General features: G+C 39.1%; 1 protein-coding gene across 1 annotated transcript in view; it reads right to left on the bottom strand.

Moving 5' to 3' along the window:
- Positions 1–20,230, bottom strand: part of CSMD1 (CUB and Sushi multiple domains 1) — a gene marked incomplete at its 3' end in the record, with an annotated part of 1,748,580 nt that overhangs the window by 1,407,985 nt on the left and 320,365 nt on the right. Inside the window, exon 2 of the mRNA XM_082680517.1 lies at positions 8,455–8,671. Coding sequence (XP_082536643.1) covers positions 8,455–8,671 — 217 coding nt within the window. The remainder of the gene's footprint in view (positions 1–8,454; positions 8,672–20,230) is intronic.

The following is a 20,230-nucleotide window of genomic DNA, read 5'->3' as shown; positions in this document are numbered from 1 at the left end:
ATATAACAAAATAGAAACAGACTCACAGACAGAGGGGAAGCTAGTGGTTACCAGGGGGGAGGGGGAAGACGGAGGGGTGGGATAGGGGTAGGGGATTAAAAGGTACAAACTACTATGTATAAAATAAATAAGCTACAAGGATATACTGTATAACGCAAGGAATATAGGCAATAGTTTATAGTAACTACAGAGTATAATTTTTAAAAATTGTGAATCACTATGTTATACACCTGAAACTCATATAATATTGTACATCAACTATATCTCAGTTCTTAAATAAAAGGGTAACAACAACAATAACAAAACCTCCCCTACCCCTAGCCTGCTGTGAACACTAAGAGAGCCATACTTTTTCTGGATTAAGGCAGCATTTTATCTTGATTAAAATTACAATGGCTGGTAGGCAGCCCTCTGGGAGCCCTCAGGGTGGACAGATGCCTTTATTCTCCTTCCACAGCATCCTTGAAATCACTACAACATGCTGCAATTATATATAAGAAAGGCATACGCAGGGTTCCACCGTCATCCAGAATTTGATGTGTTTTATTATGAGATTACATATTGTTTATTCAAGAAAATAAAATATTGAGTGAAATTGGACAATCCAATACTACTGTAATTTATAAATGTAAAATATAGTGAGAGATCTCTTCATATCAGCAAATAAAGATCCCATTCATTATTTTTAATGGTACATTGTAATACATATATCCTCTAACTTATTTAACTAGTCTCTATAGAAGGACAGACATTCTTGAATTTGTTTTTAATACTATCAAAATGCACCCATAAGCATTTCATTCCATGTGTTTTGTCATATTTGAAGGTAATTTTGTAGAATAAATTCTTAGCTGGACTTGCTGAAGGAAAGAGCTTGTACATAATTTTTAAATTTGAGACAAATTTCAAAATTCTATCCAAAAATAACTGCTGCAATTCGTAATTCTACCAACAGGATATAAAGGCATTTGTCTAATACCCTCAAAAACTCTGAGTTGTCAAAAATTTTAAAGTTTTGCCATTCAGACTGGTGAGGTATATTGCATGACTGTTTTAATTTTCTTGAAATACACTTATTACCATGGACTGTTATATTTGAACTCCTTGTTCATACTTTTACCTGGTTTTCTATTAAATGATTTATCTTATTGCTTATAGTTCTGAGAGTGTATGTTATAAATTAAGACAATAACTCCCTGTGTCTCACACTACTGTAAACCCTTTTTCTCGATTTGTCATTTGGCTTTTGGCTTTTAAATTTGAGGAAGTCAAATTCTTCAGTCATTTTCTCCATGACTTCTAAATTATGTGTACTGAAGAAGTTCTTTCTGGTATTTTTATTATTGCATATTATTATTTAAATTGATGATCCAACATATTTATTTTAAGTAGTAAAGACAAGATTTTATATTATAAAGTTGTGTCTCCTTTCACGTTCCCATGACCAATACCTCAAAATAGCTTTGTCTGCTGAAAATGCAGTCCTGTCGCAAAGTATTTATTAATCTTCTTTTTCTTTCATCCTCTTTTTGAAACTCTGAATGCCTTTCCATATGTCTACATTTATGCAAGAGAAATGTCCTAGGAGTTGGGGGCTTTGGGAATATTTTCCTCACACATATATTTATGATTATTCAAAAGACTCCTTTGCCCATATTAATATGGTTTGCTACTTTCAAAATGACCAAGATACTGAAATGAACCATCCATTTTTGGCTCATGCAAAACCACCACCACAGCATGAATGGTAGTGGTCAGAATTCAGATACATGTGAAAACATGCTTACAGTTTTGCAAACATAGTTCTACCTACCTCCCTTAAGTGCTTTATATTTTATCTCCAGGATTTCTAATTACTAGCAACTTAATCATTTTTGTTAATAAATATGAGCCTTATAAAAATATATACACAGTTTTCAACCATATTAAAATCAGCTCGGGGATGATATGTAAGTACATATTTATACAAATACAAATATAAACATATGTTTAGGCCTCATCCTTGAATCTCTGATTTAACCGGCCTTCTCTTCCACACTAGCCAACTGCAGACAACCAACTTAAAAAGAATAAATAAATTAGTGGACTCTGCCTTACCCAATCACTATCAACCTTGCCTATGAGTTGCTAATTCAAAGCATATGCTGAGAAAGGAAATTTGGAAGCTGTATCAAATAAAATGATTTTTTAATTTCATCATCTTAAAACATGTACATAGAATAATCATCACGGCTGACAGATGCACAAACTCATGGGAACATGATAGGTTTATAGGAGACGACCTAACACTGCCACTGTCCCCCTCAGCACCTCTGCACCGTGCCCACTAGGACAGGAGGCCCGGTTTGATCAGATCCCTAAGCATTGGTTGGGCTACTGGGCTTTGCCAGCCTGAGGCTTCAGCCCTGTGGGCTTCAGCTCCTCACGAAGGCTATAAGGCCCACCTCTCTGGGGCCCTCCCTCACTACGTGTTGGTCTGATCATGCCAGCCATTCCTTCTACTCCCTGACCCTGTGGCTGGCCGAATGTGATAAGATGGCAAGACATGTCTTTGGTATGAGTATGATGTTCCAGTCCCTACAGAAGCTTTTATACACACTTCATCCTATGTTTCTCAGAGTCTTAAATGGAGCATGAGTCACCAGCCAAGCTAAAAATAAAATGATGCTTTGATTTTTATCTGACTACGTGTCTGTGAACGGTTCCCTCAGAACCTCATAATGGCAATGGGGGACAGTACGGCAGAATTTAGACACTGCCAGGCCTCTAGTCTAATTTAATCCAAATGTAACTGAAACCCCTTCCTAGCCCTTAAAAGCTCTGAAGTTCTAAACATCACCGGATATAGTTAATATTATACAAATTTCTTTGTTAACACATTTTTTCAAAAAATGGAAAAAACTGATATTTTTGCATCACTTATTCATGATTTACTGATTGTAATGGCTCTGTAACATTCATCTCTTACCTCTTCATTACCATCACTGCAGAAATTTAGGGGTAATCTTGTAAAAGTCAGAGGAAGATAAAGCCAAGATAACTGCCAAAGCTATTTTCTTAGGACTTGTATTTTACAATAATCATGGGATATACATACTGATTTTCCACATTTGCATGGTACAATTTTCCTTCATAGGTTCACTTTTATTTACTTTTTGAGGTTATAATGGGATTTATTTTCCAAGTTTCGTATTATAATGTTATCATAATTGGAAACTGATGTCAACTTCAATTATTATTTTTTTTTTTTTTCGGTATGCGGGCATCTCACTGTTGTGGCCTTTCCCGTTGCGGAGCACAGGCTCCGGACGCGCAGGCTCAGCGGCCACGGCTCACGGGCCCAGCCGCTCCGCGGCATGTGGGATCTTCCCGGACCGGGGCACGAACCCGTGTCCCCTGCATCGGCAGGTGGACTCTCAACGACTGCGCCACCAGGGAAGCCCCAACTTCAATTATTTTTGATTTGGGGACAAATCGAAAAAACACGACTTCATATTTAGAGAACATCTACAGGATATAAAAGTCTCTCATGCTCACCTAGAGGAGAGAGTTATATTAAGTCATGCTGGCTTATACACAGAGAGCACAGAGAGGAGTGGTCCTGAATCAGGAATAGCTTAAATCAAAATCATTCCATGAAGATTTATTGACTGTATTAAAGTCATATATGTCATCACCAGAGAAGACAGTCGTGGCACATTTCTTGGCCTTGGAGGATGTATGTTCTATTTGTCATACTAGAACACGAAGATATACAACCTTCCACAAAAGGCAACTTGAGAGACAGTGTGATTTCAAAGGAGTGCTTGATTCAAGATCTATGTTAGTTACAAGCGCTAAAGGAGTTCAGAAAAAAAAAAAAAAAAAGACTTTTTTGGTGGGGTTGTTTTTTAACTTGGGATGCATAGGGCCAATTTCCTGAAATAAATATAATGTGAAATGGGTTTTGAAAGCTGGATATAATGTAGGCAGGCAGAGGGAAGGATGAAGAATATTACAGTATATTATATTCTCTTATAAGGTCAGATCAAGGAATAACTCATAGACCCATTCAGCTAAATAAGAAAACTCCCCTAGCACTATAGCCTGAGTGTCTGTGGCCCCCCAAATTCATATGTTGAAATCCTCACCCCCAACATGGCGGTATTTGAAGGTGGGAACTTTGGGACGTGATTATGGAGAATGTAGCCCTCATGAATGGGATTAGCACCCTTTTAAAAGAGACCCTGGAGACCTCCCTTGCTCCTTGCACAGTATGAAGACACTGAAAGCCTAGATTGACACAGACAGCCTCTAGGAACCAAGAAACAGGCCCTCCTGAGACACCAAATTTGCTGGTACCTTGATCTTGAACTTTCAGCCTCCAGAGCTACAGGAAATAAATCCCCACTGATTTTAAGCCCCACAGTCTGTGGTATCCTATTATAGCAACCAGAGTGGACTGAAACACACAGGGAAAATATGGAAGAGGCGGAAGGCCAGAAGTGTACTTTGCATTTGGTAGGGTTCCTTGAATATCGGGGTCACGTTGACTAGAGTGCTTATCTTACTGGCAACATAGAATGAGGACAGGACTGTGGCAAATGTTTCAGAATTAGAGGGGGGTGAGCCTGGGGCCAGCATATTATCATCTCCATGTACCGGTCAACCTGTGTGCATGGGTCAACCTCGCATAGAATGGGACTTCGTGGAGTGTTTTCTGTGAGGATCAAAGCAGGTTGTGGTTTATAGAGATGTTGCAAAATAAAACATGTAGGGTTAGACTTCTGTGGAGGTCTGAGAATCAGGAGGAGGTACAGAGTCAATATGGCCAGAGATTCAAAAAATGGCAGGAATATGACAGCTCATAAAAACCAGTGAGGGCAGGACTTCCCTGGTGGTGCAGTGGCTTAAGAATCCGCTCTGCCAATGCAGGGGACATGGGTTCGAGCCCTGGTCTGGAATGAATCCCACATGCCGCAGAGCAACTAAGCCCGTGCGCCACAACGACTGAGCCTGTGCTCTGAAGCCCGCGAGCCACAACTACGGAGCCCGCATACCACAACTACTGAAGCCCATGTGCCAAGAGCCCGTGCTCCACAACAAGAGGAGCCACCGCAATGAGAAGCCCGCGCACCGCAACAAAGAGCAGCCCCTGCTCGCCGCATCTAGAGAAAGCCCGTGTGCAGCAACGAAGACCCAGCACTGCCAAAAATAAACAAATACATAAATAGATTTATTAAAAAAAAACAAAACAGGAACTAGGGTTTTAATTCTAGATCGCTCAAGAGCAGATTTCTATTCCTAATTTTGAGTTAAATATTTTCTCTTGGGCTCACAAGAAGTCTTAATTTAATGCTCAGTATTTACATACTAAAAGTTAATTTATCGATGGAGACATAAATCATATATGCGTTTGTGTTATATATACATTTTTGTTTCCTTTAAAGATTTCTTGTTACATAGCGTAAATCATATATTCTTACTAAATTTCAAGTTACAATGTAAACATCTGTAATTCTAACCTCCAAATTCTGTTTTGTTAGTTGGGGATTACATCTAAATCATATGTTACTTATTAAAAGTTCTCTACTGTAGTTACACAAAAGAAATTTCTTTATATAAAATGATCAAGTTTCTAATATGTTTGTTTTTTTGTTAGTGCACATTTTGAGCTGATAAAAACAGCGTTTGTACAGAAGTAAAACAACTACAGACCATGAAAGCTCTAAGCGATAACTTTCCTGACAACTCAGTGAATCAGCAGCTCACACATCAATCCTCTCACAAAAGTCCCTTCGTTTGAATTCCAGAGCTGCTTTAAGTGCTGTGAGTTAATCGTATTTGAGAAATAACAACTGTTCCAAGATATAATGGGAAACAAACAGCATTAGAGTCTCCACCTCAACCCTGTTAATTAGATTTCAATACTATTTATAACGATTTTGCCCATCACCTAATGTTGAAATGTTGCAACCTGCTCACACATTTGCCCTAATAATGAGGAAATTTCCTATTTCACAACATTATTTATTTTCCTATTTCACATCATTCTTTATTCAAATTTTATAATTGTAGAGACCTATACTGCTTGGCAGTCATTACTGGAATTCTGCTTCTGATATGTTTTGCCAATTTGTTAGGACACCTGGCACGCAGGCGCAGCAACGAAGACCCAACGCAGCCAAAAAAAAAAAAAAAATTTAAAAATTTAAAAAATAAATAAATAAAATAAATGAATTTTAAAAAAATGAAGCTGTTAAAAATATATTAAAAAATCTAAGTGAGTAAACATACATATAACTCAACAATGTTGATGAAGCTTTCTGAGTCACAGCTATTAATTTATATACTATTCACAAGTACCTCAGGATAAAATACAATGAGTCTAACTGTTCTAACCTTAATATTTCTACTGCTGATCCTGTTATAATACTGAAGATGACAGGTATGCTGTTTTCTAAACTTTATAGTTATTAACCTATAAAGTGATCATAATATCAACTTAAGAACATAAGAGAATACTAAATTGTCCAAAGACAGGTAGTTGAGTAAATTAACATTTAAGACAGGTTTCCTTTAGAATAGGATAGAATTATAGCAATTATAATAGAGTTATAGGGAATGGAAATATTGACAGAAATTTTTTAAAATTTTATAAGCAGTATGAGTTTAATTACTTTGGAAACACTCCTCTTCCCCCGCCCCGCCCAAATAATGCCCGAACCTAGAAAGGTACATAAATATGACCAAAAATACTTCAAAATAATAGATTTGAAGATCATTTGTAGTTTTCCCCTCAGAACATGAGCGCTTTACAGCTGGACAGTGAATTACAAACCATATCCAACAGATGATCAATCTGGTTGCGTTTGTGACGGCTCCTGGGAAAGTTTTCTTGTGGGCGCTCAGCGCTCTTCCTCACAGAGCAATATTTTTTACTTTCATATGCAATAGGCATTTGTCTTTCATTGAAAGAGAATGAGTTACTTTTTAACACAGAGGCATATGACTTAATATTTGAGTAAACTAGATTCTCTATTTTTTGTCACAATGCTTTCTATTATTACAAAACAGCACTATTCCCTAGTAGAATCTTTTGTGTGGATGAAAAGTTAGTAATAGTTAGAAGAGCATGAAAGAGGTTAAGGCATTTTGCATCAAATTAGCAAGGACTGCAAATATGGATACTTTGTCCAAACATCCAAATGTTGGCCCACACATGTCAGACAGGAAGAAAGAAAGTTTACCTAACAAATCCATAAAGGAGGTAGCTGTATGCAATATGTCTCAGAAAGGGCAACTGGAAAAGCGTTTCTAAAAACAGACAGTAACATTGGAGATGACTCAGAAAAAACTACAAGGTATTTTATATTTGAAAATGCATAAAGAAATGAAAATAAAATATTTGAAATATATTCAAATTCTATACTTAACATATTGACTATATAGTTATTATATATTGATATTTATATATATTAATATTATATATTTATTAATATATAATACTAATATATATAGTATTAATCTATTAACTAGATGTAAAAATACAATTATGCATTTTTATAGCCAGAGATTTTTCTCAATTCACAAAATTGTAAATAAAGTATATCATTTTTGTATATTACTGCTAAGATTAGCATGAATGCCATTTTATTCATCTAAGCAGCACAATTCCTTCCGCCTACTGTCAGTTTTTCTACAAGACCCTATATTCAACAAACTTCATCTCTAATGTAGAATTTTAAAACCAGAGGATAAAGTCTTATTTGCCGTATATGTATATATTTAAATATGTTCATCAGTTTGGCTAAGAAATTCCAATTTCTTTGAAAGGGATATTCCTCATTCTTGGCCAAAATTTAACCAAAAAAAAGATGACTATATTTGTACAGGTACAATTTTTTTTTTCTTGGTGATAAATGAAAAATATAACTTAAAATCATCCCAGAAAATATTTTTCTTTCTTCATGGTAAAAAATCATAGATTCAAAGAGAAAGCTAATGAGGAGTGGAATATTCTATGATGGTGCGAACCAAAAATTCTCCAAAGAGTACAATGTTCTTTCATGTTTTTACTCCACCCACCTCCTATGTTCTTTGTATTGAATATATTCTCTGACAATATCAGGGTTCCTTTTGTTGTTCTTTAAATTGTGCTCACTTTGTGCTTTTTCTCTCAAATCCACAGTTGCTTAAAAACAATGGTGTATCATAACTTAAATTACCTTGGCAACACTGTTTTACAGATCTTGAACAATCTGATATGTATTAACGAAGTCAGTGATTGCTTTCAATAAGAAGTTACGTTCTTAGGGATTGAAAGAAGTGTGCACAAAGCTCCAGTCTTTAATTTTTCTTTATAGTAACTAAAATGTTCTTTTCTGAAAATTAAATTCAAATGTTAATCCCAATTAAGTTTCACAATCTGAGTATGTCAAACCTCATCTATTATAGGAAGAGCCAACACTTTACCTCACTTTCAAATTCCCTTGTTGGAGCTGTCCATCATACACCGATAAAATGTCAAAATCTTCTTCAAGAGCAAAGGTGTGGAATGACAATTGTATCCGATTGCGTTCTCCCGTGATGATAATCCAGGTGCAGTTAGCATAGTTTGGGTAACCATGGGGAAACCCTGGACTCTCAATGGTGCCATTCGGACCCTGGACTAAGCCTCCACAGTTCTGACCTGAAAAAGAAAACACACCGAAAAGCATATAAGTTTGGCCTATCTTTAGTATATTCTTTTAAAAATTTTCCAACCATTTGGTAATTGTTTTTTGGCCACACCATGTGGCTTGCAGGATCTTATTTCTCCGACCAGGGATTGAAGCCAAGCCACTAGAATTGAAAGCCCAGAATCCTAACCACTAGGCCACCAGGGAACTCCTTGGCCAATTTTTATAATGACTTATTGTGTGAGCCTTCATGCACAAATACTGAATGATAAATTGTAGTGGTGTTCTCCAGTGTTAAAAGATAGAGAATAACTCCTCCCTAAAAAAAAAAAAAAGAGAAGGAAAAGACGGAAATATACATTTGGGTACTCATATTACAAATTTGGGGAAATTTTTTTTACATCTTCAGCCATATCAGACTGCCACATTTGTGAAACAAAGTTGGTGCCAACTGTCTGCACATTATCATGAGGAAACACTGCCCACAAGATCCTTGCTGGGGAAATTAAATTGACAGATTAAAAAAAAACATTAAATCACTCTCTAAATACATACACAGATGAATATATTTAAATGAGTGCGATCTGAGGTATGTACTATGAAGAGTTAGGTAAAAACCATGCTCAAACTTCAAACTATTTGCACCCACATTGGTTAAAGTCCCACAAAGCCAAAGAATAAAATGAGACCACGGGGAATCTTACCCAGTTGAAAACAAAAGGTGTTAGGAGAAATTAAATTATGCGGAAATGAAGGAGCAAGCCGACCAGCAAAATAAGGGCCCTCCCCTCTATGGATGTCTTCCTGTTTATCTGGTAGGATTTACTGGATGACAGAGAAGGGAGATGTTTGTTGAAATGATGGGCTCCACTAAAGAAAAGGCTCAGAATCAGGAACGGGTGAGTTTAGGTTTCCTTACTCAGGTTTGTAGGGTAACCCACACTTCGCTCACCTGTCTTATTCTTGCTTCTCTTAGAGAGAAGGAATTATGATAGCTCTAATGTTCAAGAGCTACATATTTGATGTTGTGACTAAAGTAAGAGATATTTATTTGGTTTTGTCCCCTCTGGCACAGAGCTCCTTAATCTCTTGGAATTTCCTAAATGAAGGGGGTGGTGGTGTTTTGTTATGTTAATGGAGCACATTTTGGACCACACCTAGGGATGGGGCTGGTTGCCAGGAGAACATCACCACGTGATTAGAGGGTTGCAACTTTCAGTCCCAACCTCCTGACTTTTAGAGGGAAGGGGGGAGGGGCTGGAGGTTGAATCAATCCCAATGGACAATGATTTGATCAGTCATGCTTGTGTAATGAAGCTTCATCAAAGATCTCAAAAAACGGGGCTCAGAGAGCTTCCAGGTTGGTGAACACCTGGAAATACTGGGAGACCAGTGAGCTCAGAGAAGGCAGAGAAGGCTCAGCACCCCTTCCCCATGCCTTGCCCTGGGCAATTCTTCATCTGGCTGTCCACTCCTATCCTTTAATAAACCAGTAATCTAATGAATAAACAGATTTCCTGAATTCTGTGAGCTGCGGTAGCAAATTAATCGAACGCGAGGAGGGAGGCCTGGGAACCTCTGATTTATAGCCAGTGGGTTGGAAGTACAGGTAAGAACCTGGGCTTTCGATTGGCCTCTGAAGTGAAGGGCAGTCTTGGGGACTGAGTCCCTTACCTGTGGAATCTGATGAGAGGAATCGTAGGACACCCACTTGGCGTCCTGAGTATTGCTTGTTGGTTGGTGTGAGGAACCCTACCCTACCGGTGGAGTTGGGTGCAGGACCCAAACAACAAGAGAAGGGGGAAAGATGGGAAGGGCGGGTGAGTACCACAAAGCCCCCTCAGTTGCTGAGCAGGCTGGGAAGTGTTCCCCAGAGCTGGTTCCAGGCTCCCTCAGCCCCTCAAGATGCTGTGGCATGGACTCTACCATCGGGCTCTCCTGGCAATTCTCAGATTTCATGAGCAGTTCCAAAGAACTGGACCTTTTTTTGTCAATTGCAGCCCTGGGATGCTTGCAAGGACCTTCTGCTAAAAGGACAGCATCGGGGAGGTTAGGAACAGCCCACACCTGGACCACCGGATTGTATTGTTACCACTTGACAAACCCTAAAATCCCCCCCTTCCCAACCTCACCAATCCAACTCCTTTGGAGTATAATTGCTTTATAATGTTGTGTTAGTTTCTGCTGTATAACAAAGTGAATCAGTTATACGTATACATACATCCCCATATCTCCTCCCTCTTCTGTCTCCCTCCCACCCTCCCTATCCCACCCCTCCAGGCGGTCACAAAGCACCGAGCTGATCTCCCTGTGCTATGCGGCTGCTTCCCACTAGCTATCTACCTTACGTTTGGTAGTGTATATATGTACATGCCACTCTCTCGCTTTGTCACAGCTTACCCTTCCCCCTCCCCATATCCTCAAGTCCATTCTCTAGTAGGTCTGTGTCTTTATTCCCATCTTACCCCTAGGTTCTTCATGACATTTTTTTTTTCTTAGATTCCATATATATGTGTTAGCATACGGTATTTGTCTTTCTCTTTCTGATTTCCTTCACTCTGTAGGACAGACTCCAGGTCCATCTATCCACTTCTCTTGCTCCCTGGTTTCCTCCTCACCTGTTCCTCCCAACTCCCCTTCTCACATAACCACTCCTCTATATAAGCCTTCAGCGACATCCTAAGTGGTCCCTTAGTTGTTTATATGTTTTCTGTGCATGACCCCAAAGTGTGTCTTCCACGACTATGGCTCAGCCAGACTGGATGAAAAAGAGCAGAGGCTAAGAGCAGGACGGGTGGATTATCTGAACTTCCCTAATAACGCATTTTAATCATCTTAACCATAACTATTACGGACATGTGAGGGAACAAAATAACTCCTATCAAATCGTTCCAACGTTGAGTTTGTCTGAGGTTAGCTCTTCAGTAGCCTCTGCAAATGGCTTGCAGTGTTTCGTTCCTTCTTAATCTGGCCAATTTCCACCAAGATGTTTAGATGTATTTAAATGTTTTGACATTAAGAATATTAAGAAACAATATTAAGAAAAATCTGGGCACACTCAGATTACTGCAATTAGTAGAAGCCCTTGAATACAAGTATTATCCTAGCTTTTATTGTTGAGCGACAAACAAAATTATTTCCAACTACATTTTACACTTAAAAAAATATTCACGATAGTAGCTCTCAGTGAGCTCAAATCTTTCACAGTAATTGTATCAAATGCTTGTGGGAGTTTGCTAAATCTTAAAAAAAAATTAATGAAAGGGATTTATGAGTTTAAAACCAAAGAACTAATAAGAAGCCCATTTTCCGCTAAATTTAAATCTAACAATAACACTGTAACAAGTAGATATTAAAGCTGTGGGGTTTTGAAAGGTCTTTAAAGAAAATAGCTTTTCTGGTTTATCTAGCAATACGTGCTTCACAGTAAATCAAAGAGTGAAGACTTGATCATAAATTGGAGGAAAGAAAAATAAATTCAACAGAAAAAGTGTCCACTGGAAAGTAGTTACTATTATAGACCCATCATGGTGAACCAAATTATCACATATTACGATTTTTTCTTCAAGGAATAACACTTAGGCTGCATTTGGGTACCAATTATTACAGGGTATTTTGCAGAATGAGTCACATTTGATCCAGAGATAGACTTTTCCGGGGGCCCGTTACAAACTTAGGGAAGTGCTCAAAGGTTCTTGGATGAGTGACTGTCAAGCTCGACTGCACGTTGCAAACAACTGAGGAATTTTCAAAGAGATGGAGATAACGTCTAATGTAGTTGGTCTGGGCTGAGAATTTCCAAGACAATACCAGAGATCTTATGCTACTGAATGTCACGTTTTATTATAAAGCTACAATAATCTGAACGGTGTTTAATTGTGCCAACCGAGATAAAGAGCCAGTGGAGCAAAAGAGAAAGTCCCCAAACCCACAGAGATACAGACACTAGATTTATGACAAAAGTGGTGCTGCAGGGCTTGGGGAGAAAGATGGTCTTTTCAGTAGATGGTGCTGGGCCAATTGGACAACCAAACGGGAGAAATAAATCTTGATACCCACCGCACAATATACACAAACATTGGTCCCAAATGGGTTACAGATCTAAATGTAAACTGTGAAACAGTAATGCTTCCAAAAGAAACATTAAAAAAAAGAATCTTCACAACAGTGTGGTAGGCAAAGATTTCTTAAATAGCACACAAAAAGTAATAATCATAAAAGGAAAACATGAGAAGGAAATTCAAAACAAATTTTTAAAATTGGATGTATTTCCAATCCATGTATTCATCCAATGACCTATTCACCATCTAACGAATAAACCGCACAGATCAACAAGAAAAAGGCAACACAATAGAAAAACAATAACTAGAGGTAGCTGGAGACGTAGAATCAGAGGGGATTTTTCTAAAATTGGAAAGAGGCGAAGGGATCATAAAATCTCCAGCCCTGACTACTACCCCACACACCCACCCCAGGCCAGGGCCTGTCCTGGAGGTGTAAGGGAATAGCACTTTGTGCTAAAGAAAAACAAAAAACAAAAGAACCCAATTTATTTGGTCTTTCTTTGTGGAAGTAACAACCCCATTTTGTAACTTTTGTTCATTCCACACTTTTTTTTAACATCTTTATTGGAGTATAATTGCTTTACGATGGTGTGTTAGTTTCTGCTTTCTAACAAAGTGAATCAGCTATATGTATACATACATCCCCATATCTCCTCCCTCTTGTGTCTCCCTCCCACCCTCCCTATCCCACTCCTCTAGGTGGTCACAAAGCACCGAGCTGATCTCCCTGTGGACTCCACAAAACTTTTGATGCTACGAGGGAACTTCGAATTTGCCTGCGATTTAGTCAGTATCTCCCGACCCATGTAAATATCTCGACTTTTACTTAAAAAAGTCGATGAAAATAATTATTTGTCTAAGCAATAGTACTACAGTGGTATCGACTAGAGTTCCTCAGAGTAAGTGGCATTAATTCAAAATCCATACTAGTATTGAATTGAAGGACACCTCCTTATAACAATTACTTTAAAGCTGTGATCTCAGCATCTTTGGGATCTAACTAAGGGTCATGCTTCCTACATACCCCCAAAAATAATGGCTGCCACAATGGATAATTAAACTAAAATTCTTCTCCAAATGGACATCCGAGGATGGAAAGTCATTATAATTAACAAATGCAAATAATGTATAGCTTACATTCTTCAACTGGTACCAGAACGAATACAGGTATCATGTTAATGTCTACCTGACACAAAGATTGCTTCAATGGAAAGACATACTTTTCACTGAATAAAATAAAGCCACAGATGAAGGTACACAGATTATATATGTCATATGTATACATTTTCAGAATTTATATGCACTTTCACATAAAGATGGAGCATGGGACTTGCCAATTGTCCCACCATCCACAAACACCAAGGTTGTGGGTTCCCAGAGGAGTTTTCATCCTACCTTCCTTATATGACTTTCCACCTTGGTTCTTGTACTCCATTGGGCACTTGCCTGCTACGGAGAACTCTCAAATATTCTACAAATCTTTTCTTTTTAAATTGCTGACATCTATGCTTGATTTCAATGTTGGCCTTAAACAGCCTCAAATAAGCAGATTATTTTAACTGGAAAACAATGTTAATGGACAAACTTTTAAATATTGTAAATGTAATCATACATTTATATATTGCATAATAGAAATCTACTGTAAGTACATTTGTGAATTATATTTCCTAAGGGCAATGAAATAATCAGCAATTTGCAATGATAATTTTAATCTCTTAACGAAAATTATGTTGTTTGTTCCAGGATGGAAAACTCAGTTACTACTATTCTTTAAGAAACTGTCCTTAAGGTACTGATGCTAGAAGTTACCTTGAAATCAAATATCAGTGTCAACAGGAAAAAAGCAAGTATATATGTATCTACACCTATACATATGGTACCTATAATACCTATAATTACAGGTTACAAATAATAACCAATAATGGAAGAGAATGTAAAAAATATATATATATATATTATAATGGAATCACTTTGCTGTACATTGACACTAACACATTGTAAATCAACTATATTTCAAGAATATTTCAAAATATATATATATATATATATCAGTATATATGGAAGTCACTCACCATCCCATTACCAAGAATAATTATTGTTGAATGTTTTTTATTATTACTGAATTATTATTCTTCAATGTTTTTCCCAATCTACACTATAATGGTGCTATATTACCTGATGTATAATATGTGAGCAATTTGTTTTGGGGTGACTCTACGTTTGCCAGTCCTAGGGACTGAACAGGAGACAGTAAGAACTGCAGGTGTAGTACGTCTTGCTTCGCCGGTCGGTTGGCTGGTTGTTGACGTTGTTTTTTCTGAGAAGCTACATAAGATCGCCTGGGCCTCAACAAGGAGACTGCAGGGAAAATCCCAAGTCCTGAGAGCAGTGTAGCTCATGACGGTCAGATGAGGTGCAGCGCTGGAGGCCGGAGAACCCATTCTGGGAAAGGCAGGGCTAATGTGCTCTAGGACAGTTCCCTGCATTGAAAGTCAGTCTTGGAAACACTCAGCTGAGCAAATAGCATCCTGCCCTGGTCACTCCTGAGATGCAACGGCCCCTCTGCTCTGAAAGGTCACCACACTTGGGTCTGTGCCTCACCCAGATCCTACCCTCTGAATTGTGCTACGGTTCAGCACACACCTTTCACGTCCTAGAAGAGAGTATTCGCTGAGATGATTCACCTGTGATTCATCCTGATTCACTGTAAGCATTTGATGAATGAACGTACATATACACAAATGCCTTCCTGACTCCACAAGCTGTTGAAACTGCTGTTTCCCTCAATTCTGGACCTGCTGACCCATTCCTGGAAAGTAACAGAGGTAGACGACATAGTATTTGTAAACTCACATGCAAGCGTCTGACACCTACTATCTTGTTTAATTCTTGCACAGCCTTTAAGGTAGGAAGTAGCTTAGCTTTTGCAAGCTGTTATAATAATTATTTATTTATTATCATATACTTATAGTTACATTATAGTATTCGTAACAGTTTTGCTAGCTGTTGGGATATGTATTCAGATGAAGATTTGTGATAAGGTAGGGCCTTTGCTGTATAAAACTCCTTTCTGAGAGCAAACATTTTGCCATCTGGGATGTTTTAACCTGTGGTCTGGTTCAGTGACTCCAGGAAATCATGGTCTATAATATTCAGTATGTGAAGACAGCCATACCAGGAAAGAACACTCTGTCCTGAATTCTAGCAACAAGGAAGCAGGTCACGTGACAAATGATTGCCAGGACCGCAGACAAATAATCTGGAGATGGCAACATTTGAGAAATATATAGTTGCCTTCTAACTCTCCGTCCTGATATCATCTAAAAGAGTAAACAGACTTGCGTGTACAGAGTGTGAACAAAAGCTGTATTATCATCACAACCCTGTCTCTCCTTGGAGGCGGACATTGAAAATAAATAGGTTTATGTCCTGTCTGCAACAGGCTCAGATAACCACACTGGTTCATTTTGAGAACAAGGCAATTCAGGAAGTTTTTTTGTTTGTTTGTTTTGTTTTGTTTTAATATTTATCATACTTGGTGGCTGTCTCCATTCATTCCCTTCATCCATTCTGCAAAAATAAAAATTTACATTTTTCATATATTATGTAAGTTTCTATGCAAATACAACTTTCATTACTTTCTTACAACCAGATTATGGACCTCGAAAGCTTCTCTTATTTTGGAATTTGGGTGGAAATATACTCTACACCTGTAGATTGGCTGCAAGACCGAAAATTCCCTTCTATTGGATGGGTGACAACGCAGTAACTCAAAAGTAAAAGAGAATGGTGCACTGTGATCCTCATTTGCTGTTTTAATTTTCCTTCATGACTAAGGAATATGATGACACGCTTATTAGAATTTCCAATATCAGGAGGCCTCGCATTTCACTCACGGCAGCAGAAGTCTCTCTGATCAGATAAGTACTTTTTTGAAGCGGTAAACAAATCAAATACGCATTAAACTCTGCTCTGCATTCATGAAACCAAGCGGGGCCTGTGCGACTCCCAGGCGAGGAGGCCCTTTTGTCCCCCGTTTCGTGTTGGCAAGACTCCAAGCCTTCCCTGAGTTCCAAAGGGAGGATTTGAACAGCTCCGAAGCAGCCCAGAAACCACCTGAGGCAAGACTAAAGGGACCAGAGAAACTCATCAAGATTAGGAGACACATTACCTGAGATGAGATTAAGGGGTACAGGCCCTGCTCACACCCTGATCTTGTGAGAGACCCTGCCCTTGAACCATGGTCATAAAGCCCTCATCAAATCCTCTGGGGATACAGAGCTTTTCGAGGCAAGAGCCTGCCGTGGCCCCCTTTGCCTGGCAAAGTAGTAAAGCTCTCCACTCCTACTTCACCCAAAACTCTGTCTCTTGAGATTCGATCCGGCACCTGTGCACAGAAGCTGAGCTTCCGGGCATCCTCATCTCCTACGGTGTCATTGGCTATTTCAGGGTCTGCATTATTTGGGAAAGGATGAATTGTAGAAGGATCGTGACGTAAAGTGCCCTTCCTAGGACTTTGATTGAGGTGTTTCAAAATTACAAGTCTTCAGGCATTTTCCGGGAACTGCGTGCCCTAAAGGAAGTTTTAAGAGCATTCAATTTCTCAGCGTACCCACAGCAGCAACTGTATCAGCTACTGTAGCTGACAGCCCGAGGCTGCTTGGTTCAGTTTTAATCTCCAACACTTAGGGGAGATTACTCATGATGTGAGCAAAGAAGAAAAATAGAAAAGCCGGAGGCACATAAACCTTAGTCCCTGAGATGGTGCCAAAAAATCAGTTCTTCCCTAATGACTTCACCGCCCCTGAGCAAGGCCATGCAGGCAGCCCTTACACTACAGATGAACCATCAATGAGCCATTAATACCCAATTCTACCACTTATAAAAGTGAGAGGGGATTTCACCAGACTATGTAAGTATGGAGTACAATCTTTCATCATTGTACTAAAGTTTGTCATCGTGACCATGTGCAGACTTGGTCTGCTTAACACCTTTCCCTTTCTCAAGCACCCCAAGACTGTCCCCACCGCAGGGCCTTTGCATGTGCTAATCCATCTACCCTAAATGTTCTTCCGGCAGATCTCCCTGGATCTGACCTCTCCTCCGGTGGGTCACAGTGCAGGGGGCTCTTCCCAGACACTCATGTCCTGGTCAGTAGCTCCTCTCCATCCGTGCTCACTGGCCCATGCCCTGCTGTGTTTCCAGATGGCATTTATCATTCTGTGAAAATATCTTGTTTGCTTCTTTATTCGTTGTCTACCTGTCTCTGTAACAAATACGTAAACCTTCCAAGAGTGAGGGTGTTGTCGGTCTTGTTTATAACCCAGTTCCTACAAGACTGTCTGGCACTCAGTATTCAGTTATGGAGGCATGTGGGTGAGTTGGGGTATATGTGTGGGAAACAATGGTGGTGGTGGTGGTGTAAATTATGAGTTATAAATCTATGTGCACACTCATGTGGAAAGAATCTGTAAAAATACAAAGTAGTGGTACTAGAAGGAAACTTCCTTATATTCTCCAGCCAAGTGATTACCTAGAACATTCAGAGTGTAGTGTTATCATTCTAATTCCAAGAAAAGGGATTTTATCATCTCCGTCCTATAGAGCAGTCTGATTGGCAAGAGCTCCTAAGGCTAATTTAAATATTCCCTGCTTCAAGTGTAAATTGGTGCAGCCACTATGGAAAACAGTATGGAGGTTCCTCAAAAAACTAAAATTAGTATTGCTATATGATCCAGCAATCCCACTCCTGTGCATATAACCAGACAAAACTATAATTCAAAAAGATACATGCACCCCAATGTTCATAGCAGCACTATTCACAATAGCCAAGACATGGAAACAACCTAAATGTCCCTTGACAGATGAATGGAAAAAGATGATGTGGTACATATATGGCATACTACTCAGCCATAAAAAAGAATGAAATGATGCCATTTGCAGCAACATGGATGGAACTAGAGGTTATCGTACTAAGTGAAGTAAGTCAGACAGAGAAAGACAAATACTATACGATATCACTTGTATGTGGAATCTAAAATATGACACGAATGAACACATCCATGAAACAGAAACAGACTCACAGACACATAGAACAGACTTGTGGTTGCCAAGGGGGAGGCGGGTTGGGGAGGAGTGGATTGGGAGTTTGGGGTTCAAAGATGCAAACTATTACATATAGAATGGATATGGGACTTCCCTGGTGGCACAGTGGTTAAGAATCCGCCTGCCAATGCAGGGAACACAGGTTCGATCTCTGGTCCAGGAAGATCCCACATGTCGCAGAGCAACTAAGCCAGTGTGCCACAACTACAGAGACTGTGCTTTAGAGCCTGCGAGCCACAACTACTGAGCCCATGTGCCACAACTACTGGAGCCTGTGCTCTTCAACAGGAGAAGCCACTGCAATGAAGACGGAAGGCAGCCAAAAATAAATAAATTAATTAAAAAAAAGAATGGATAAACAACAAGGTCCCACTGTATAGCAAAGGGAACTACATTCAATATCCTGTGATAAACCATATGGGAAAGAATATGAAAAATAATATATATATATGTATAACTGAATCACTTTGCTGTACATCATAAATTAACACATTGTAAGTCAACCATACTTCAATAAATAAAAAAAAATAAAAAATGAAATAGAAATTTACTACCACATATTCCCTGCTCTATTTGAAGCTAATTTTTCTCTTATTTGATCCTCCTTCACACACTGGCATCTCTGCCTTTCTAGAAGTGAGTCATAATTCAGGATAAGGCAAGGCTGTGGTTAGTCAGACCTGGAACTGCTTAGATGTGAGGTCAATGCTGTTTCCTTAGCTATTGCACCCAGGGGAGGGTTTTTCAGTTAACTCTAGGACTGTAATAGGTTCACCAACTGAGAAATTCTTGCACTGATGGTAATAAGGTCATTCAATATCAATCCACTCTGAAGAGATAAATTGGAAGAACACTGTACATAGTGTAGGGTCAAAAAAGCACTGGGCTGTGGATCAAACAAAACAAAAATGGGATTAATTTCCAGCATGAAGCACTGGGGATTGATCAAGTCACCTGGCTGATAGTAGCCTCAGCTTCCATGGGTGGGAGATGAGAATGATACCATGTTGCAAGACTGTAGTAGTGATTAGAGATGAAGCACGGTTGAGCAGAGGTAGAGGCTGGAAAGCAAAAGGATAGCTGCTGTAGCTACAGACGGAATGCCTGTGTCCCCACAAAATTCATATGTTGAAACCCATTCCCCATTGGTGTCATGGTGTTAGGAGGTGGGACCTTTGGGAGGTGACTAGTTCAGAGGGTGGAGCCTTCATGAATGGGATTAGTGTCCTTATGAAAGAGACCTCAGAGAATTCCTTCACCCCTTCTGCCATGTGAGGACACAGCATGAAGATGGCCATCTATGTTCCAAGAAGAGGATCCTCCCAGATACTGAATCTGCTGTCACCTTGATCCTGGCCTTCTAGCCTCCAGAAAAGTGAGAAACAGATTTCTCCTGTGTAT

The sequence above is a fragment of the Grampus griseus genome (assembly GCF_964374135.1).
Source record: "Grampus griseus genome assembly, chromosome: 21".
Taxonomy (NCBI): Eukaryota; Metazoa; Chordata; class Mammalia; order Artiodactyla; family Delphinidae; genus Grampus; species Grampus griseus.
This window is presented reverse-complemented; position numbering and strand designations above follow the sequence as displayed.